The 19,444-nt window shown below is 55.7% G+C and overlaps 8 protein-coding genes across 8 annotated transcripts; 4 read left to right on the top strand and 4 right to left on the bottom strand.

The window, feature by feature from the left end:
• Positions 1-286: 286 nt before the first annotated feature.
• Positions 287-2,081, bottom strand: BO72DRAFT_442744 (cytochrome P450; the record flags this gene model as incomplete). Its single annotated transcript, XM_040943526.1, has 3 exons — positions 287-978; positions 1,048-1,884; positions 1,949-2,081. The coding sequence occupies 3 exons, from the start codon at positions 2,079-2,081 to the stop codon at positions 287-289; spliced, it is 1,662 nt and encodes a 553-aa protein (XP_040795146.1).
• Positions 2,082-2,537: 456 nt separating this feature from the next.
• BO72DRAFT_504512 (putative cytochrome b5 reductase) lies at positions 2,538-4,207 on the top strand. The gene is made up of 3 exons (XM_040949152.1): positions 2,538-2,634; positions 2,709-2,818; positions 2,885-4,207. Exons 1-3 carry the CDS (start codon positions 2,550-2,552, stop codon positions 4,100-4,102), a joined length of 1,413 nt encoding a protein of 470 aa, XP_040795145.1. The 5' UTR covers positions 2,538-2,549; the 3' UTR covers positions 4,103-4,207.
• A 336-nt stretch (positions 4,208-4,543) lies between these two features.
• Positions 4,544-7,553, top strand: BO72DRAFT_29208 (Zn(II)2Cys6 transcription factor). Its single transcript, XM_040940363.1, has 7 exons — positions 4,544-4,765; positions 4,825-5,093; positions 5,177-5,487; positions 5,593-5,673; positions 5,973-6,580; positions 6,629-6,811; positions 6,868-7,553. The coding sequence occupies exons 1-7, from the start codon at positions 4,617-4,619 to the stop codon at positions 7,259-7,261; spliced, it is 1,995 nt and encodes a 664-aa protein (XP_040795144.1). The 5' UTR covers positions 4,544-4,616; the 3' UTR covers positions 7,262-7,553.
• Positions 7,554-9,699, top strand: BO72DRAFT_29213 (cytochrome P450). Its single transcript, XM_040940364.1, has 5 exons — positions 7,554-7,928; positions 7,978-8,846; positions 8,901-9,177; positions 9,252-9,421; positions 9,470-9,699. The coding sequence occupies exons 1-5, from the start codon at positions 7,845-7,847 to the stop codon at positions 9,627-9,629; spliced, it is 1,560 nt and encodes a 519-aa protein (XP_040795143.1). The 5' UTR covers positions 7,554-7,844; the 3' UTR covers positions 9,630-9,699.
• A 69-nt stretch (positions 9,700-9,768) lies between these two features.
• BO72DRAFT_442737 (uncharacterized protein) lies at positions 9,769-11,334 on the bottom strand (the record flags this gene model as incomplete). The annotated part of the gene is made up of 2 exons (XM_040943525.1): positions 9,769-10,179; positions 10,261-11,334. The coding sequence occupies 2 exons, from the start codon at positions 11,332-11,334 to the stop codon at positions 9,769-9,771; spliced, it is 1,485 nt and encodes a 494-aa protein (XP_040795142.1).
• Positions 11,335-11,793: 459 nt separating this feature from the next.
• On the bottom strand, positions 11,794-13,418 carry BO72DRAFT_504507 (cytochrome P450; the record flags this gene model as incomplete). Its single annotated transcript, XM_040949151.1, has 3 exons — positions 11,794-11,953; positions 12,014-13,293; positions 13,356-13,418. 3 exons carry the CDS (start codon positions 13,416-13,418, stop codon positions 11,794-11,796), a joined length of 1,503 nt encoding a protein of 500 aa, XP_040795141.1.
• A 1,897-nt stretch (positions 13,419-15,315) lies between these two features.
• Positions 15,316-16,615, top strand: BO72DRAFT_504504 (uncharacterized protein; the record flags this gene model as incomplete). The annotated part of the gene is made up of 2 exons (XM_040949150.1): positions 15,316-16,318; positions 16,527-16,615. 2 exons carry the CDS (start codon positions 15,316-15,318, stop codon positions 16,613-16,615), a joined length of 1,092 nt encoding a protein of 363 aa, XP_040795140.1.
• Positions 16,616-16,727: 112 nt separating this feature from the next.
• Positions 16,728-18,910, bottom strand: BO72DRAFT_532985 (acetyl-CoA synthetase-like protein). The gene is made up of 4 exons (XM_040950471.1): positions 18,488-18,910; positions 18,103-18,415; positions 17,320-18,032; positions 16,728-17,254 (listed from the first exon to the last, which is right to left on the bottom strand). Exons 1-4 carry the CDS (start codon positions 18,834-18,836, stop codon positions 16,830-16,832), a joined length of 1,800 nt encoding a protein of 599 aa, XP_040795139.1. The 5' UTR covers positions 18,837-18,910; the 3' UTR covers positions 16,728-16,829.
• Positions 18,911-19,444: the final 534 nt, after the last annotated feature.

Genomic DNA, 19,444 nt, shown 5'->3' with positions numbered 1-19,444 from the left:
CAGAGTCAGCAACACGGTCATATCATAGAAGTTGCCCCTTGCCTTGATTGATTGACCCGTTGCGTTGGCGAATGTTGATTAACTAGGTATACTGTTGATGCGGTACAACTTAGGGTACGCATACGTTCCCGTGACCTTCTTTTGTGACCGCCACCAAGAAGGCCTGCGAATGTACAGTACATTACTTGCTTCAGAATCTAAAATACTATTTGATTCAATGCTTCATACCTCTATGCAAACGATAACTCTATACGTAACTCTTTACATGTAAATGCGGCCTTCAGGCTCAGTTGCTGGTCCGGGGCGGCCACTTCACTCTTCGTTCCGCGCGCACGTACAGATTATTCGGTCGGATCAGTTGGAACATTGGATCATACTCCACGGGCACGAGATCATTTTCCCGGCTGAACTGATAGCGGTAGATCAGCTTTGGGAGGAAAATCTTCACCTCCTGAAGCGCAAAGTTGAAACCAATACACATGCGGGGGCCCATGGCAAAAGGTATGTAAGCCGCCTTGTGTCTCTCCTTCACCTGGGGGGTATCCCACCGGTCAGGATCAAACCGGCTGGGATTATCCCAGAGGTCGGGGTTGTTGTGAATATGGTGCAGACCCGGCACGATAACCGCATCCTTGGGGATCTTATAGCCCCCCGGCAGGATCAAATCGACTTTGGCGGTCCGGCCGGGCTGGAATGACGGATTGGTGAGGCGCATCGTCTCTTTGATGTATTTGTCTTGGAAGACCAACCGGTCCGTGATCTCGGCTGTGAGCTCGGTGTCTTCCGTGATACCGTTGTCGATCAGCTCCTGCAGCAGTCGTTCCTGCATCCCGGAATACGTTACGAGACCATATATCAACCACGACAGCAGGGAGCTCGTGGTCGTGAATCCGGCCCCGGTGGCCACGATCAGCGCCCAGATCAGACTCGATTTCGGCAGCTTTTCCCCCTTGTTGTCGGTGGCACGGATGGCATAGTCTGAAAGATTTATGCATTAGCCCGGTCACAATGCGGGGCAATCATGAAGGGCAACGAAGGAATACTCACCCACCATGTTAGAAGCTTGCAAAGCCGCCTCCTGTAAAGGCAGGTCGGTGACACCGCCGCGCTCTGCATCCTTGATGGATTGCTCTACCATTGCCTCCAGTTTCGCTTTCAGGTTTCTCAGCCGCTGGGGATCTCCGAAGGGCAGCTTGCCGTACCAGTCCCCACGAGAGGTGACCTTCTTGTTGAGGGACAGCATTTCCGCGATGGAATGAACCATCTCGTGCACGGGAGCATCGGGGGAGGTGAAATGCTCCATATCCAGCCCCAGCGTGAGTTTGCCCACCGCCTGGGATCCAAGCTTCAACATGTACTGGTACACATTGAAGGCGGAGCCTTGTTCGTCCAGCGCGTCAAACACTTTGAACGCGTCTTCCACGGTGCGCTGCATCGTCGGAGCATAATGCCGCACGGCCTTCGGACCAAGGGCTGGGGGCAAGAATTTATGGGCCACGCGCCATTCCGGGGTGTCGGTATCTCCCAGAAAGACCCCCGCAGAGGGGGTTTTCAGGGCATGAAGTGGATGAGCTTCGTTGATCTTCTTAGAGAAGAAGTCCGACTCGGCGAAGACGATGGCGGCGATTTGCGGATCATTGGTATGGTATGTGGTACGGCCCAGGCTGGTGGTCTTGAAGATCCGGCCATACTGGCTATAGAGCCGCTGGTGATTACCCAGATGGTCTGGATAAACCTCAAAGTAATTGCCCACGTAAGGGAGGCCTTTGGGACCGTCGGGGTCTCGTACTGCTTGGCCATTGATCGTAATGGCTACGGGTCCGGTAGCCGCGAGGACATCGCTGACATCGACGAGACACTCCATGTCGGTTTGGAAGCCGATCTCTGACTTGAGGTTAGTGACTAAAGTGATTAATGACAAACGGAGCATGGTCACTGTCAGACTGACCATTGGGTTCCACAATGGCAAAATAAGCAGCCACCGTGTGCTTCAGTTGATCCAGGTTCGCCGATGCCTCAATTGTGATGTGCTTGGCGGAGGTGGTCGCCTCGCCCAAGAGATAGAACTGCTGGTTCGACATGATGTGTGGCCACGATGATAGACTAGTTGCTCTGGGCTTGATTGGCCTTTTGGGGAATGACTTGCCCCTGTCTTTATAACTGGGTAGATGCCAGTATCAATTTTCCACTCTTAATGAAGTCTCATATACCTCGGTGGAGATGCATCCATCTCTCCCGCGGCTTTGTCTCTCCCGCGGCAGTGAAGGAGGGCCCCACGGCTTCATCCCGAGGTAGGACGGTCAGCTTTTCATTTCGCCCTCAACAATTGGTCATGATGCTCTTGGGGTGTGACATGGATGTGGGCCATGACAGACTCGGGAGAGTGTTAGTCTAGAAGCCCAAGGTATACGGCCGCTCTAGGACCCTATAAATATACAAGAGTCTCTGTGCACCGTTGGCCCGTCAATCAGCCCAGGGGACGTCAGTCCGAACTTTCAGGCCCCTAAGAAGTTTCTTTCTTTCGCTTCCTCTCGCACTCTCCTCTCGCGATGCAGAACTTACCACAATATACAACGGACGAGGTTGCTGGTCACAAATCCAAGGATGATTTGTGGATCGCTGTTCGTGGCAAAGGTACCACACCCCCTTCACTCGTGGACTGCTGGCTTCCATGACAAGTCAAATGCTGATGAGATTCCCTGATGTAGTGTACAATGTCACCGATTATGTTCGAGATCATCCTGGCGGGGCAGAAGTACTGATGGATGTCGCTGGACTGGACGCGACCGAAGCGTATGAGGACGTGGGCCATTCCGAGGTATGCACGCGAGTCATATTCACCACGTATGTACAGTACGTTTGAAGGTTGACATGACACCCACAGGATGCAGATGATATCCTCGAGACATATCTCATTGGAACATTGAAAGATGCACGCGAGCGGGTTCGACCCCAGACCGTCCGATTGATCCAGACCACGAACCCTGTGCCGCCCACAGCCCCGGGGAAGGCCGGTTCCATCACGCCTGTAGCCCTTACCATCTTCTCCGTCGGCGGGGCGGCCGTCACCCTGTTTTATGGCCGTCACTTGCAGGCCAAACTCCCTGCCAGTTGGTCGGCACTTCCCGAGCTTCGAAGTCTCTTGCCCTCGCTCCAATCCCCCCATGCGCTGTCCACCTCCGGGGGCTTCTATTCCGGGTTTGCCGTGGCAGCCGGACTGGCGACCCTCGTGGGCTCGATGGTCGCGTCCAATTTATCACAAATGACCCAAATCAAGTCGGGCTTCACCAAGTACCCGCCCTACATCAAATGTCGCAAGCGGGTTCGAAGGAATCCTCATCTGGTCAAGGGATTTCTTGATCCCAAGGGATACAAGAGTCTCCCCCTGATTCGCAAAGAAGAACTGGCCCCCAACGTCTATAAGTTCGTGCTGCAGCTCCCCAGCTCGCAGGATGTAATCGGACTGCCGATCGGTCAGCATGTTGCTATTAAGGCGAACGTCGACGGCAGGGCCGTCTCCAGATCCTATACTCCTACCTCGAACAACCTGGATCGCGGAGTCTTGGAGCTGGTGATCAAGTGCTATCCCGACGGGTTGCTGACGGGACGGTATCTCGCCAACCTGGACATTGGCCACGAGATTCAGCTCCGGGGCCCCAAGGGCGCGATGAAGTACACCCAGGGGATCTGTAAGCGCATCGGCATGATTGCCGGGGGCACTGGAATCACCCCCATGTACCAGCTGATCCGGGCGATCTGCGAGGACCCGACCGATCTTACGGAGGTCAGTCTCATCTATGCGAATCGCACGGAAGACGATATTCTGCTGCGGCGGGAATTGGACCAGTTCGCGCAAAGCTATCCTCGGAACCTCCAGATCTGGTACATGTTGGACACGCCACCGGAGACTTGGACATTTGGGAGGGGGTATGTCACGGCAGAGACCATGAAGGAGCGATTGCCTGCTCCGTCTCCTGATACAAAGGTCATGTTGTGCGGACCACCGGGGATGGTGAACGCCTCCAAGAAGGCTTTGGTGTCTCTGGGGTTCGAGGCTCCTGGAGCAGTGGCGAAGATGTCGGATCAGATCTTCTGTTTTTAGTACTGTGCGCGCAGCTCGTTTTCGGGGGTGACCACGAGGGAGATACTCTGGGAGTCTAGCGAAGGTACTGAAATATATGTAGTATGTACTGTGCTGGACATATTGGAAAAAACATGAGGGATCCAAGAGGGCAAATGCTAGAAGTGCTAGAAAATATTCTGTATCCATGATTAGTTGTCCACATTCCGATTACTATAGTAGTTCTCTTCCTACTCAGCTTGCTTGCCCTATAGACGTATTGGTATTTTGGCAAAATGCTAACTTATGCCATCAGGGTGTGCATAAAATCAGTTGAATAGCGGATACTGACTCACTATGCATCGTGAACAACGGTTTGCCCGGTTTGCCCGTTTGCGCGGTTTGCTTCGTTTACCTCATTTGCCTCATTTGCCTCCTCCCGCGGGATCTCCTCGTCTCCTTCTCTCCTTCCAACGTTCCCGAGGAACCTCCACTACCTTGAATCAACTTCCACCTTCCATCCTCCATCCCCTCTTGCTTCCACTAGAACTTCCTTATGTCAGCTCGTCGTTACCGATCTACGGTCGCCTGTCACTCATGCCGTCAGCGTAAGGTACGATGCAGCATCAATGTTACCGGGGTTCCCTGCATCCGCTGTGCCCAAGACCATGCCGAATGTGTGGTGGACCCTCCCCCGGCTGAGAGGTGAGACCGGCAGGAAGCGTCTTCTTAACATAGGAGAATTACTGACGGAGTGTGGGCAGTGCCAGGACCAGCCGGCGCAATGCATCGGCTCGACAACGGTTACGTGCCGTGAACAGTAGCCCGTCTTTCCGCGGTGCACAGCCCGAAGGGGATGCAGATCGCCCGACGATGCCTCGGACACCGGCCTTTCAAAGAGTCTCAGCAAATTCACCGCCTGCTTCGGCTTCGGAACGATACAGCATCCAGGACGAGGAACGCAACGGTCTCGAGATTGCAGAGGCCGCTTTGGGCAACCCGGAACGTGCCGGACAGGTTCCTTTTTACACCGGTATTACTCATTCCTTACAGCCCACCCGGGCACAACGCCGTGGCTTGAGTCTACCCAAGGCTAACGGCCTCATTTCGGATCAGGGGATAAGACTGGAATAACTTCAACCCTGACGCTCCTTGCTCCGGGAGAATCTCTACCCCGGCATTTCCTGATTCCGTCGCGCGCAGCGACCACACTGTCGGCGGAGGATCAGAATTACCTGGCAAGCAAAGGGGTCTTCAATTTACCGAGCAGTGAAGCATGCCATTGCCTGCTTCAGGCATACTTTCGTCATGTCCATACGATCATGCCGATCATCGAAGCGGATCAGATCCTGCACTTCTTTCACGCGGGACGATTGCATGAGTTCAATTTGCTGCTGGTGTGGAGTGTGTTTTTTGTTGCTGTGAATGTAGGTCATGACCAGTATACGATGACGCGTCTGCGGCATGCATGCTGCGGCTCGAGTGGAAATTGGAGAGCCGAAATCTCAGAAAATTGCTAAACGCCCTCGCAGTTTGTTCCGTCCTCTCTCTGCGAGAGAGAAGGGTACGACTCTCGAAAGGCGATGAAAGCAGCCATATATTCCCATGCAAAGGTAAGGTAGCGTGCCCTTTCCCCTTGTGTCTGTGCGGGCGAACAAGCTTCCTATAATACCACCAACGCATCCCATTCACGCTCCCATCGCTTACAAGTGCTTCGGACTTCAATATGTCCTTGCTGCCACGTTCTACTCTGTCGAAGCTCAGGCAAAGTTTGTTCAAATACTCGCGTGCTTGGGCAAGCGCTCCGAGAAAGAACTTTGGTACCTCTGCTTGTCGAAGAACTTTTTACAGGCGATATCCTAGTCGACGAAGCTGCACATGGTACTGAGTTAGGTACTAATTCGAGGAATAGTGTCTCTACAACAACAGTGGAGAGCGAGACAAGGTCGTTCTTCTGCAGTCCTCTTTGATGCTCGGCTTCTGGCACTCCGAAGTAGATGAACATGTCCAGCCTTGGTACTGGACTGGAATATCCGTGACTCTTTGTCAGATCCTCGGCCTCCATCGCAATCCCGACGCGGCACGTTATAATGCATCGATCACCGACCGTCAGCGACATCTCTGGCGTCGCCTCTGGTGGACATGCTTCTTCCGAGATCGTTGGCTGAGTTTGACGTTGGGACGGCCGTTACGTATTGACCTCGATGACTGCGATGTGGCCATGCCGTTAGTGGAAGATCTTCTGTATGACCTCAACGATGTTCCGGAGTTACTTCTATCCGCCTTCATACCGGATGAAGTCTCTCGCCTGGCTGAATATTGGATCCAGTTAATAGGAATGAGCAAATTGCTAGGCGCTGTCCTATCCATGAGCTACAAGACAGCCCGTCCGAAACCCTCGCGTGAGGAAGTTGAGACTCTTGAGGAAGAGATCTGTTGTCAACAACCCCCAGAGAAGGCGTCCCCGGACTGGAATGGTCCCACGAGATTCTACCTACATCACCTCCAATTGCATTATCAGTATGCGCAAGCCTTTTCTTAGTTCGTTATTCCGCTAACATTTCGCAGAGCAATCCTCATCGTCCTATATCGACCGTGTATCACCGACCCGCCGGACGACGTGTCTCTGAATCACCAGACGCAGTGGCAGGAAATCATTCGTCATAAGGCCGACTTTGCAGCCTCCCGTACCAACGAAATCCTAGAAACCCTCGCACAGGAGAGTCTGCTTGAATATGCCCTTCCTATGACGTAAGTCAGCCCCAATGGGGCAGTCTGTTCTACGATGATGATCCTGATCTCTACAGACCACCTCTACTGATTCCGGCCATGCAAATGCACCTTCTGAACTGTCGAACCGGCAACTCTCTATCACGGCGTCTCCGGCTCAACAAGCTTAACGTATGTATGATGGTCATGGAGGAGTTCCAGAAGGTCTACACCGTTGCGTCCATCTACCGTGGAATTTTTGCCAAGGCCATTCAACAAGTCTGCCCCGACCGTCTCGACGAGCAGCCAGACACTTCAGTCTCGATTTCTGCGGCGGCACCTCTTTCTGCACAGTCCGACGAGGTGACCAATGCCACGGCTGCTGGCAATCCGGGACTTGGCAATGATATGGACAATATGGTGGATGCTCTTCTGGACGAATCGTCGGCCCTCAACTTTTGGGAGACGTGGGGTCAGTTGTGGGTTGGATAGAGTCGGTCGAACCAGATTGTAGCGATTCACACGGGTGATAGCGTAACGACCTGTAACGACCTGGACCGTCTTCATTATGGCCGTTTTACCAGGATCCTTGCCAAGATCTAGCTCAATTTTGCTTGGCGTCGCCCAACCCCAAACCCCGAAGGCCAAGGGATGACACGAGCCACTGCATGAGGGGGAATCCCTCAGCGAAGCTCGGGATTTCTCCGATGGATTCACCCTGGGGAAGCGGGTCGGTGGGCCGGCCCATCATTTCAACCCGTTCGTATTGAGTGGGGTGTCTGGTGGGTTAGTGCGTGACAAGCGCAAAGGAAAATTACGCCATACATCTGATCATCAATTGCGAATACGACGAAAATCGTTTCCGTACGGATAGAGGACTTCGACATCTGTCAGAAACGCGGCTGACATGGGATGATAAGCTCGGACTCGCCACCTCGTTTGCAACGGCTCGCTGCATGCTGCTGGTAGCCCCTGTAGCCCCTCCTACGACCTCTTTATTAAGTGGGTTTTCTCAGGATCAGTCCTAGTGAGGAGCAAGAGAGCGACATCTGGATACGTTAGTGGCAGCGTCAGAATGAGCGCCGTCAGCGATTCTGTACACCGGGCGATAGCCACCGTACTGGCGAGCTGGTCATGGCCCTATGCGGTGGGAGTTCTGGTAAGTCTACCTTTCTGCCCGCAGACCATGGACTAAAGGTAGGACTCAGATGATATCATGGCTGTCGTATGCAGTGGTGTATGAGTTGCTGCTCTCTCCACTGGCCAAATACCCTGGCCCCAGACTGTGGGCTTTGTCCTACATCCCCTCCCAGCTCAGTTTGATGCGAGGACATCACCATTTGAAGATGCTTGCTCTTCATGATCGGTACGGTCCGATCGTGCGGACTGGTCCCAACGCCCTGTCGTTCAACACTCCGGAAGGGTTCAAGGACATCTATGGGTTTCGCCCGGGCGTGCCTCAGTTTCCGAAAGACCCCAAGACCTACGGGTCCTCATTGATGCCCACTCGCGACGCCGTTGGGGGGTTTCTGGACAATGAATCCCACAGCCGACAGCGACGGCTTCTGGCGCATGGGTTTTCCGACCGCGCGATACGCGAACAGGAGGCAAGGATTTGCTCGTTCATTGACCTGTTCATTTCGCGGCTGCGAGACCTCGCCCATCAGGGCAAGGACATCGACATCAAGGCGTGGCTGGAGTTCGCCGCATTCGACATCACGGGCGACTTGATGTTTGCCGAGACGTTTGACTGCCTGCAGGATAGCCAACTACATCCCTGGATCGAGTTCATCTTCAACAGTATCATGGGCTCGACGATCCTCAGTGCCATTCGCCATTTCCCGGTGCTCGCGATGCTACAGGAGGCCTGCACTCCGGCGTGGTTCCGCCGGCAGATCATGCAGAACTTTGAACTCAGTGCGGAAAAGGCCGAGCGGCGGATGGCCCTCGGGGCGGACCGAGTGGACTTCATGTCGGCCATGATTAAGAATGGGCTTGAGGACGATAGCCCGCACACGCAGGAGGAGAAGAGAGTGATGCGCATGTCGCGCCATGAGGTTCACGCAAACTCTACCTTGTATGTCGACTTCGCTTGCTGCTGAAGTTGACCATGCAACGCTGACCTAGGTAGTATCATTCTAGCAGGGAGCGAAACGACCGCCACTGCAATGTCTGGGTGCATTTACTATCTCTGTACCAACCGGTCCGCACTGGACCGACTGTGTCAAACAGTGCGCGAGGCGTTCCAGATGGATGCAGACATCACCTCTGCCATTTGCGCCAGTCTTCCCTACGTGGATGCAGTGATTGATGAAGGGCTGCGCATGTACTCGCCCATGGCGGCCCATCTCCCTCGCGTGGTGCCCCGAGGCGGTGCGACCGTCGCTGGTCAATTTCTCCCTGAGAATGTACGCAACTTCCTGCCCTTCTATTTTCTTCTGTGGTGAGCTTAGAGACGAGGCACTCACTCCATCTACTTCAGACGGACGTTCACGTCCCGCACTACGCCTCCTACATGAGTGATGCCAACTTTTTCCGGGCAAAGGAGTTTCTCCCAGAGCGCTGGCTGGGCACTGACCCACAGTTTGAGGGGGATAGGAGAGACACGCTGCAGCCGTTTTCCATGGGAGCCAGAAACTGTCTAGGGAAGAGGTTAGTATTCCGATTGGTGAAGCACGATTGTCGACTGACGGCAAACAGTTTGGCTTATCTGGAAATGCGTCTAACGCTTGCCAAACTGGTGTATCGCTTCGATATAGAGCTGTGTCCAGCGTCCGAGCGGTGGAATGATCAACACACGTATTTCATCTGGCATAAGCCGTCGTTGATGGTGCGGCTGACGGATCGGTTGGCTGTTTAGTTTGCTTAGCGCATGATCATAGTACAGGGATGCCACAAGACAATCACACTTCCGATTGAACGAGAAACGCATAGAATCAACTCTACCACTATGACTATGACTATGCCAATTAACTTCTAGAAGCCAGGGACCACGTATATCACAATCTCGCCTCCTCGCCCCCAACCGCCCACCTCACCACCGGATCCCTTTCGACCAAGGCCAACGCTTCGGGCTCCAAGACCAACCGCACCTCCCAGGGCGCATCCTTGCCCCTCGCCGGCAGGATCCACGCTGCGCTGCGGAACCGGGGATCCGGGACATCGAAATCGCGCACCCGGCCCAGCACACTCCCGAAATCCAGACGATACGTCCCGATACTGCGCAGACTGCTCTGGCCGAATTCGGCGGGTCGCGAGGCCGCGCTCACTGACCAGTCTGGGGAGTTGTAGACCTGCGCGAGATGCTGACGTAGGTAGTCGTTGTCCACTGAGGCGTTGCCGCGGCGGATGAGGAGGGCTAGCTGCGTGAGGTTGGTCAGCACCGTCGTCTCCAACGGTGCGCGCTGGCTCTCTCCCGAGAGAGCTTCCGTCGGGTTCGTCGGATTCGTCGGGTCGAGAAGATCCGGGTAATAGGGGTATGTGCCGTCGACGGTGGCGGCCATGGGGAAGGGGGCGTGGAGAGGGATGGTGTGCACTGCATTGCCGATGTACGTGCGTGGGAGCGGAGGGCGCAGGGCAGCGCGCACGTCGATGGCGGTGCTGAGGCTGGAGTGGTGTTTCTCCGCCGCAGGGCCGAGGAGTCGGGCGCGGGCGCGCATCACACAGAGCCAGGTGAGACTCAGAACGAGGTCGTTGCGCGAGAGGATCCGGTCTTTTGCCTGCGCCCCTCCCTCCGAGGTGGCGGTGGGGAGGTGAGCGCTGCAAAGGGTCTTGAGTTGGGAGATTCGGTGCGGCGAGAAGATGAGCTTGCGGCTGATGGGGTGGTTGGGTACGTCGGGGGGAGCGGCGACGCCCCAGGTTTGCCCGGCGGATTGGCCATCCAGGGTCTGAACAGGGCCGGCGCTGGCGACTTGGAGGATAAGGTCGCGGGTTTGTTTCTCCTGCTCAAGGGTGGTGAGAAGGTTGGTGGTGGTGGTGGTGATGGTGGTGTTGGCGATGTCGACCTCGCGACTGCAGGTAGCTAGGGCTTCGAGGACAAAGCATTGGCCCATTCCGTCGACGGCATTATGGTGTGCGCTGCCGCAGAGGATGATTCCATCCTCGAGAATGTTGGCTTGGAAGCGATACACCGGGCTGGCTGGGGCGGAGCCCATGTCCAGCGGGAGGGGGAGATATTCCTCCGTGAAGATCTCGTCGTAGTTGATAATTTGGCCTCTGCTGCGGACGGGCGAGGCTCTCGCCGGACCAGAGATGTATTTGCGGGGGTGATGCTTGATAACGAGCATTGGATGCTGATCCAGCATGGCTGCAGTGGAGGGTTGGACCTCCCGTACATTCTGTCGGCCAGGGATTGGGGAGGAGGAGGAGGAGGAGAGAACCACATTGCCTGTCAGGAAGGGCAGCTCATTGATGAGTCTCTCTACGGCAGCTTCAAGGACTGGGATGGCCCGCGCAGGATTGTCAAGAATGAAGGTCAAAAAGGCTGTCATGTGCAGTGGGGGAGGGAGATAATCGAAGGGGGTGAGCGTGTAGGGCTCGAAGATAGGAGGGGGGTTCGGTGTCATGATGTCCTTGGGTTTCTGGGCTCTTACAAATGGGCAAGGGAATGGAGATGTCACGGTTTATCCGTTTATCCCTGGGACGAGATTTATATTGTGCCCTAGGTTGCTGTCTGGAGGCAGAGATATAACACACAAACACACACACACACTGTACGGCAAGTACATACATGTACATGTACAGTACGGCAACGCTAACAATACAAGTGCTGACAGCCTCGTATTCTGCATCTGCGCCTATGCAGGGTAGGTCTGGGCCTAGAATTCTGCTAGTACGTCAAGATTCTCCGTCCGATCAGCAATCTTCTGCCCCCACTTACCCCGCTATCTACAGCACCATCAGATTTGTAAGAAACACTTGGGGCAAAAGTTGAGCTTCCACTGTTAGGGCTCGTGGTTAGGGCATCCTACACCCAAGGTGACATTCCATATCTCCAACACAAACGAATGTCAAGCCATCGACAATTAGGCCCTGACCGGAATCAGCTTGACCATCAGAGCCGGTTTGTCCCAAATCGTCCAGATTCGTTGTCCCGAGAACCATGTCTCATTCGCAGGCACGGTCTCGAAGTCAAAGTGCAAGATCAGATTGCACAGAATGAGTAGCATCATATACTGGGCCATTCTATTACCGGGATGTCAGCACGCCTCATGCCCAATGGATCTCTCGCGATGATACACTTACTCTCGACCAACGCAATCCCTAGTCCCCACCGAGAACGGCTTGCACGCATCGCGCTGATCCTGCGCGTACTGCTTCTCGGGCTGGGCAAACCACCGCTCCGGAGCAAACCTCTCCGGCTCATGGAAGTTGGCCGCCGAGCGAAACGCCGCCAAGGGCGTCACATACACACGGGTTCCCTCAGGGACCCAGTCTCCTGAGATGGTGGCACCCGGGGCCGGAACAATACGGGGCAGAATGCCGGGCACGGCGGCGTAGGCACGCAGGGCCTCCTTGATGCACGCATCGAGCAGAGGCAGGTCCTTGAGGGTCTGCATCGAGATCTCCTCGCTCGACCGGTACTTGGCCCGCACCTCGTGCTGGACCTGGCGGAGCATCTCCGGTTGCTGGAGCATGTGGGCCATCCAGCCACTGAGCGCGGTGGAGCTGGTCTCACTGCCCGCCATCATGATGATGGGGGCTGTCGCGCGCAGCTCGCCTTCGGAGATGCCGTCGGCCTCGGTCCGGGCTTCCATGACGAAGTGCACGAGGTCGGGCCGCTTCACACCGGCGGATAGGCGGTGGTCCAGACGCGCATTCAACATCTGGAAGTAGCTCTCGCGCTCAGTCTTGACCAGCCGGGGCAGCGTCAGGTTGAAGAGGATGCGGAGGATAGGGAAGTCAATCAGCGAGGCCAGCAGCGAGGCGCTGCGGATGACACCCAGATGGCTGCGTACCCAGGGATGGTAGGTCGGGTCGTCCAGCAGGTGAAGCGACTCGCCGAACTGGAGGTCGCAGACCACATCGAAGAGGGTGAAATTGAACATGTCCACAATGTCCACCGGCTGCTTCTGCGCCGCCGCGAGCGCCAGCTTCTCCATCATCCGGTTCACGTGGCCCAGGATCAGGGGTTCTTGCTGGGCCAGCGCCCGCTTGGACAATGCCTGCGCGTACAGGCGCCGCATGCGCGCGTGGTCTTCATTGTTGGCCGAGAGGATCGAATGGATCCCGTTCTGGTCTTCCACCGACCGGAAAAAGGTCATATCGCGCGGCATGCCCCCCGGGCGCGCGGGATGGCTGCCGTAGATGTCCTTCCAGGCGCTGGCGCTGGCGTAGCTCAGCTCGTCCGGGGCGACGCGCACCACTGGCCCGTACTTTGCATGCATCTGGTTGATCCACCCCGTCGAGTGGCCCGTCATGACCCCGAACACGATGGGGAGCCGGCTGACAGCCATCAGCCGGGGGCCAGGGTAGCGCCTCAGCGGGTGGAAGAAGACATTGTAGAGCGCGAAGCCGATGTAGTACTATCATGATGATGCCTTCGTTAGATCGTATGTCTGGTCCTGCGGGGATATAGTGAGCCTACTGGAACAAGTGCCAATGCTAGAGCCTTGAGAGCCAAGTAGGCCGACAATTCCACAGAGAGCATGATATCAATTGCGATAAAAAAAAGAGTCGGCGACTGATGAACTGGAAGAGAAACAGCGCAGCGGACGTCAATGCGGAGAGAAAGAAATTGAGCCCACGCAAACAAAAGCTGAGACTGGCGAGGAAGGTTGGGCTCTGAAGAAAGCCTCAACATAACTTATCGCCGGTAGGTTCCCCTCCACTCATCGTCGTCCTTCTGTCTGATTGTGGACGGAGGCTTTTCGTATGCTAGGAGCAGTACAGTCTGCAGTCAGATGCGCTTGCAGCATCCCCAACACACACCAGGGAAGGCTGCCCACGTCACGTAAATTGGTGCTTAGGCACTATCCAGGCTTTCTTTGTGTATCTCTCGTCCTTAGGATGTTTGTAAGACAATACGCCCATGCGCAGGAGGCTGAGGATGGATGGGTGTATTCTGCAACGATCTGGAATCAAGGGTCTTTCTTCTCTAGATGACATTTCCACCAATGGCGAGACCACATGGACTGTGCGTTATTTGCAAAACTCAGAAACGACGATACGTACGAAGCATGTTGAGAGACCAGCGGACTAGTGTAACGGCCAAGATGGCGCTATTTTGCTGGTGAATCTCACAACACGAGGACACTGCTTGGCAAGGATGAGACAATTCCTCCAGGCCTAACGGCTATTTAGGACAAAGCTTTACTTTAATTCCTAGCTTACGACGCTACTGACAGGGGTCAGGATAAGCTTGTTACTTAGTGGAAGTCAAACACGAGGCGAATCTGCAGGTTGGCCCTCCGTCTCCGTTGCCCTAATGCCCCGAAGGGAAACTGGTCTGTCTTATCTTGCCTGAAGACTCATGGCCAGCAGATGTTGCATAGATGCTAAAAATTACCAGACCCGCCCTGCGGCTCTAAACTAGGGGCTTTTATCTCGAACCAATTAACTTGGTGCTTTACATCTCATCGACAGTCTGGTGCGGGCAGCAGATGACGATGTACCCATTCCTTCAGGGTTGAACCGGCCCACCTAACTAATTCGCTGACAGGATGCCATATGCCAGACCTTGAGACTGTAGCCGTTTTCCATGTCGAATAATGGCAGGCTTGGTGTGTTGAGCGCACTAGTCCGCTGTCATCAACCCGATGCATGTTCTGCGGACGAATCCACTTACGGCCTGGTATTGCACTTATCCCACTATGCGTCAGATCAAAGCCCTGATAATGCACTCACATGCTGTGTGACAAGGCCCAGACAACCATGTCGAGAACGGGAGTCTTGATCCATACTTGTCCCTGTATAGTTTTAACCCCCCGTCGCTATTATTGGGATTCAGCTTCACCTAATCGTTCCTGTGGAGAGACCCGATACGGAGTCTTCAATCCTTCCTCGTATCTGCCGTGACGTGTCTAGCATCCAGGAGTGTTCCGGTAGACACTCTACGGGGCTACTTGCCTCAAGCTTTGTGAGGCAACCAGCACGAAGAACGACCTTGCTACTTCATCTGATCGGAGTCGCCGCACCTTTCCATGACCAACATACCCACTATTACTGCCCAACTCTCCGACTTGGCAGCAGGCAATGTCGTGCTATTGACGTTCATTCTGCTTATCACGGCGTCAAGGGCTCGTATCTTCATGCATGCTCAAATCCCGGCGGGGGTGAATGTTTGCCGACGCGGGTGGTACAGATGAGAGGAGCGCGTTCGTCTCGTCCGGTAACATCGTACTACACAGAAAAGGCGTTCTCATGACGAGAGGAGCCTTTGGTATGTATGGCCATCTGAGAGAGTGCCCAGCAGACGACATCCTGACGGAGGCGAATCCAGCGGAGCCCCTTGGTACTCAGCAGCCATAAATTGTACTCAAACTAGCCTCTCATCCGAACAAAATCAGACAGCACGGCCGTGGTAGTCATCCCTTAACGAGACCATCATGGATTCCATGTGGCAAGCCGTCAAGGCCTACTTCGGCGAGAACCCCATCCAGTTACACACCCACTGCTGTGATCTGAAACCCCCCAAAGCTCGCAATGAGAATATCAACTTCGGGGTCGAGATTCCCGAGGATGTGATGGGGCTCTTCTCCGCCATCGGCGACACCAGCCGGCCTCCCTGTACGTGCGACGGCATGGATGCCCTCGTGGCACATATCGACGCCTTCATCCGCGCCGCCCCTGCCCGCCGGCCGGAGGACTATACCTTGCACAGCGGGAAACAGGACCAGTCCTCCGAGGACGTCTGCCGGTTCGCCATGCGGGACGCGCTGCAGTGGTGGACGGTGTGGCACGGCTCGCTGGAGCACCACAAGTGGAAGCATCTGTACCTGGCGCTGTGCACCATCTCGGACGACCTAGTCATCCCCCCGCAGGATCTGGCGGATGGCACCTTCACACTGCTGGGTCACTCGCTGGCCGATATCCTGGCGGGGCTGCGCGCGGAGCACGTCCACCCGGAGGAGATCAAGCTCCTCGAGATGCTCACCTGGCGCCAGTACATCATGCAGTACGTGGAGAAAGTGGATGGGGGCCTCCGGCCCTTGCTCCTGGGCAAGACCACAATGATGACCCAGTTCCGCGTCATGACGGCGGGGGTTCACAACGTCGCCATCATCCTCCTCGCCGCCCGCGGGGTCCGGTCGCGCGGACTCCAGGATGCCGCCGTGGAGATGGCCGCCATCTGCGACTGTCTGTCCATGGACATCGCCAAGGAGGCGCTGGGGATCCTGCAGGGCGAGAAGACCGAAGCCGTGGCCGGGCGGAACCGCGTCCAGCTCAAGCGCGAGCTGCGCTGGTTGTATATCCGGTGCGTCGAGCACCTCGATACCCAGCCCGGGGCGGCCTTCCTCCGGCGATATGCCACGGGAGGCTATATCTTCGTGCCGTTGATGGACCGGTACCGCGAACGGGCGCGCAAGGGAGCCCGCACCCCCATGTCAAGTGATCTGTCCCGGCGGGTCGATGAGTATCGCACCTTGGTGCCGGCCAGGGCGTCGTCGCCGGTGGGTGCGGGTCAAGCGTTGTTGGGAGGGAAGACGGCCAGCGGGGCGCTGAGTGTCTGGGGCATTGGACCCCGGTTGGCGGTTAATCTGCTGGGCTCGTTTGTCTGCTCCTTTGCGGTTCTGTTCGTGCTGTTTGTGCTGTCTAGCGAGAAGGAGAAAGTGCTACATGCTCTCACGCGGTTTCCGTTGGTTGAATGATATGTTACTCCACGGCGTGAGGGTTTGGTCTAGGTAGTCTGATGAGATACATGACAATATACTGATCAACGTTACCATGATAGTGTATAGAGGCCGTCGAAGCAGTCTTGACGGTCAGGTTTACATAGCAGGAATCAAATGTTGGTTACGTGTGTCATCCTGGGCATTGAGATTGCTTGCTCAACAGCTTCCCTCTGCACGCCAACAATCCAGGAGTCAATGGGGGCAGAAGTAGAAGCCCATTGATGCGGTCACGCCAAAGTCGACAGATACAATGCCACCGGAATTAAGCACACCGAGAGCCCAAACAGAGAGATCACTTGCATACGAAAAGGCAGATCCTTGCCTGCACGCCGCCCGGATAGACACATGTTCGCAATCTCCTTCATGATGTGCTTCTGGTGCTTGCCACTGGCAGTCTTGGGGAAGTCCGGACACACTCCGCCGTCTCCAATCCAGAAGACATGCTGGGGGGCCTTGTGCCAGCTCAATTCCACCCGTACCCAGTCTCGTAGTTCCTGATCCTGCGGCTGAACGTGTCCCTGGGTCAACTTGAGAAAGCAGCCCACCACCTCGCCGTACCTAGGATCCGCCACGCCCACCACGCTCGCTTCTGCGATGGCGGGATGCAGCAGGAGACGCTCCTCAATCTCGAGGGGGAACATGTTCTCTCCTCCTGGAAGGAAAGGATACCGGATTAGACGCGATCCCCGGCGTGGTAGGGTCTGTGGGCAGTCTTACCTCGGATAATCACATCCTTCATCCTCCCACTGATATGACAGTATCCCTCCGCGTCGAGATAGCATTGGTCTCCTGTATGCATCCACAACCTCCCGTCCGCGTCGCGTTGCATCGCCTCTTTCGTTTTGGTTTCATTCTCAAAGTACCCCCTCTGGAGCCCGTACCCACTGGTGCATAACTCGCCGCTCTCGCCCCGCGGCACAATGGCTCCCTCCGGGTTGATCACCTTGGCCGACGTATGCGGCAGTACCCTCCCTAGACTCGTCATTGCCTTGTCCCTGGGATCATCCAACGAAGTCATAAACGTCACGGGACTGGTCTCCGTCATCCCGTAGGCGATCAACATCCCCTTGACGCCGAAGCTCTCCTCGAGCCGACTGAGCAGCGTCTCCGAGACCGGCGACCCGGCCGCCAGCCCCGTGCGCACGGTGGTGATCTTGTCGAGCTTCCGGGCCGCGCATGCCTCGAGCTCGGCGACGAACATGGTGGGCACGCCCAGCAGGGCGGTGGCCTTTTCGTGGATGACCGCGTCGATGACGCTGTCGGCGTGGAAATGGTCGGAGGGGAAGACGATCGCGCTGCCGTGGGTGAAGGCGTTGAGAAAGCCGAGAACCAGCCCGAAGGTGTGGAAGAGGGGTGGGGGGCAGCAGACCACGTCGGCGGGGGTCAGGCGCATCCCGTCGCCAACGAGGCGGGCGTTGTTGATGAGGCCGCTGACACAAGTACCACGTATTCACGTATTAGAGATTGTCCCACGGAGTCCTAGGGAGTTTAATCACCTACCGGTGGGTGAGCATGGACAACTTCGGCTCTCCGCTCGTCCCCGAGGTAAATTGATAGCTGAGATTGTCGGACAGCCGCACGATCCGCTCCGCGGCGGGCAGCAGGCCCTCATCCTGTGCTGCCCTCTCGCCCGAGGCCAGGAAACACCCGTAGGCTTGCACCTGTGGTTGGGTATAGGGTCCGTCACTGTCGAAGCATACAATCCCACTCAGCTCCGGCAAGGTGGCTTGCGACGCGGGCGAGAGTAAGGTCTGGAGATGCGGGGCCAGGCTGCGGGGACCGATCTGCGAAGCGAGAAAGAGGAATCGAGTTGCTGAGAGGGAGGACCATGAGCCAAGCGGCTGGAAAACGGAGATTTGAATAGTCAGAATAGTAATCCACTCACCACTTCTCTGCAACGCGCGCAGCACTTCCGCTGGGGTGTAGGCGTTGTTCAAGGGTAGCACAGGACATCCGATCCGCGCCCCGGCCAGAAACACCTGGATGTATTCGTAGCGGTTGCCCGCCAACACCGCGATGCAATCGCCCAGGCGCAGGCCGGCCTGCACCATCGCGGTGGCCAGCACTTGGCTACTGTCCGCCAGCTGACGGAAAGACAATCGCTTGTCTTGCCACGGGGTGACCAGCGCCGTGCGGTCGCCATACTGTGTGGCCTGTTCCTCGATCAGCTGGCCCAGAGTCTGGGACCACAGGGCGGGCTCCTCTGCTCCGTGGACGATGGACAACTTCTCCATGATAGAGACGAGAGAATGTGGTGGGGTGGGGTTTGGTCTTGGGGAGAAGCCAGAGAAATTGTTTGGAGAAGGGCAGAGTCGAAAAAAGTCACAGTCGAGTGCTTTGGTGGGGGGGATCAGGGTGTCTCACCCTCAAAGACGGCAGGGATTCCCATGCATTATGCATTAACGTGGCAGTCTGCAGATATGTGTTTGTTTGGGTGGCTGAGTTACGAGTGAGTGACTTTGCTGATAACTGATAAGTAACTTAGTTAACAGAAAGCAAGAGAGAAAAAGAGAGAGAAATAGAGAGAAAGAGAGAGCAGGGAATTAGGGCCGGTAATACATGTGACCATAGTACCGTAAGTAACTGTATTTTTATTCTACCCCGCAGACTCCGTATTATGGCCCCCCCCCGGGCCCCAGATTGACACTTACCGCCTTTGGCGGTCTGCAGTACCACAATACTGTACTATAGTGTACAATCATGTACTGTACTATTCTGTACTGTACTGTTTGAAGTCACCGATCCTATTTACTCGGCTGCCTTTAAGTCACCATTCTCACCATTCTCACCATTCACACCACTCACTCACTGAGAAGGGCAAAAAAAAAAAAAAAAAAAAAAA

This window comes from Aspergillus fijiensis, assembly GCF_003184825.1.
Source record: "Aspergillus fijiensis CBS 313.89 unplaced genomic scaffold BO72scaffold_114, whole genome shotgun sequence".
NCBI lineage: Eukaryota > Fungi > Ascomycota > Eurotiomycetes > Eurotiales > Aspergillaceae > Aspergillus > Aspergillus fijiensis.
Note: the sequence above shows the minus strand (reverse complement) of the source record. Positions and strands in the feature narration are given on the sequence as shown.

Bases quoted from the DNA above. Each gene is read 5' to 3' on its own strand.
- BO72DRAFT_532985 (XM_040950471.1), bottom strand. From the start codon at position 18,836: ATGGAGAAGTTGTCCATCGTCCACGGAGCAGAGGAGCCCGCCCTGTGG. The intron at 18,416-18,487 runs GTGAGTGGATTA...CCTCCCTCTCAG, and splicing joins GCGCGCGTTGCAGAGAAGTG to CAACTCGATTCCTCTTTCTC. The intron at 18,033-18,102 runs GTAGGTGATTAA...TACTTGTGTCAG, and splicing joins TTGTCCATGCTCACCCACCG to CGGCCTCATCAACAACGCCC.
- BO72DRAFT_504512 (XM_040949152.1), top strand. From the start codon at position 2,550: ATGCAGAACTTACCACAATATACAACGGACGAGGTTGCTGGTCACAAA. The intron at 2,635-2,708 runs GTACCACACCCC...TCCCTGATGTAG, and splicing joins GATCGCTGTTCGTGGCAAAG to TGTACAATGTCACCGATTAT. The intron at 2,819-2,884 runs GTATGCACGCGA...TGACACCCACAG, and splicing joins AGGACGTGGGCCATTCCGAG to GATGCAGATGATATCCTCGA.
- BO72DRAFT_29213 (XM_040940364.1), top strand. From the start codon at position 7,845: ATGAGCGCCGTCAGCGATTCTGTACACCGGGCGATAGCCACCGTACTG. The intron at 9,178-9,251 runs GTACGCAACTTC...CATCTACTTCAG, and splicing joins GTCAATTTCTCCCTGAGAAT to ACGGACGTTCACGTCCCGCA. The intron at 9,422-9,469 runs GTTAGTATTCCG...GACGGCAAACAG, and splicing joins AGAAACTGTCTAGGGAAGAG to TTTGGCTTATCTGGAAATGC.
- BO72DRAFT_29208 (XM_040940363.1), top strand. From the start codon at position 4,617: ATGTCAGCTCGTCGTTACCGATCTACGGTCGCCTGTCACTCATGCCGT. The intron at 4,766-4,824 runs GTGAGACCGGCA...GAGTGTGGGCAG, and splicing joins GACCCTCCCCCGGCTGAGAG to TGCCAGGACCAGCCGGCGCA. The intron at 6,581-6,628 runs GTATGCGCAAGC...AACATTTCGCAG, and splicing joins CACCTCCAATTGCATTATCA to AGCAATCCTCATCGTCCTAT.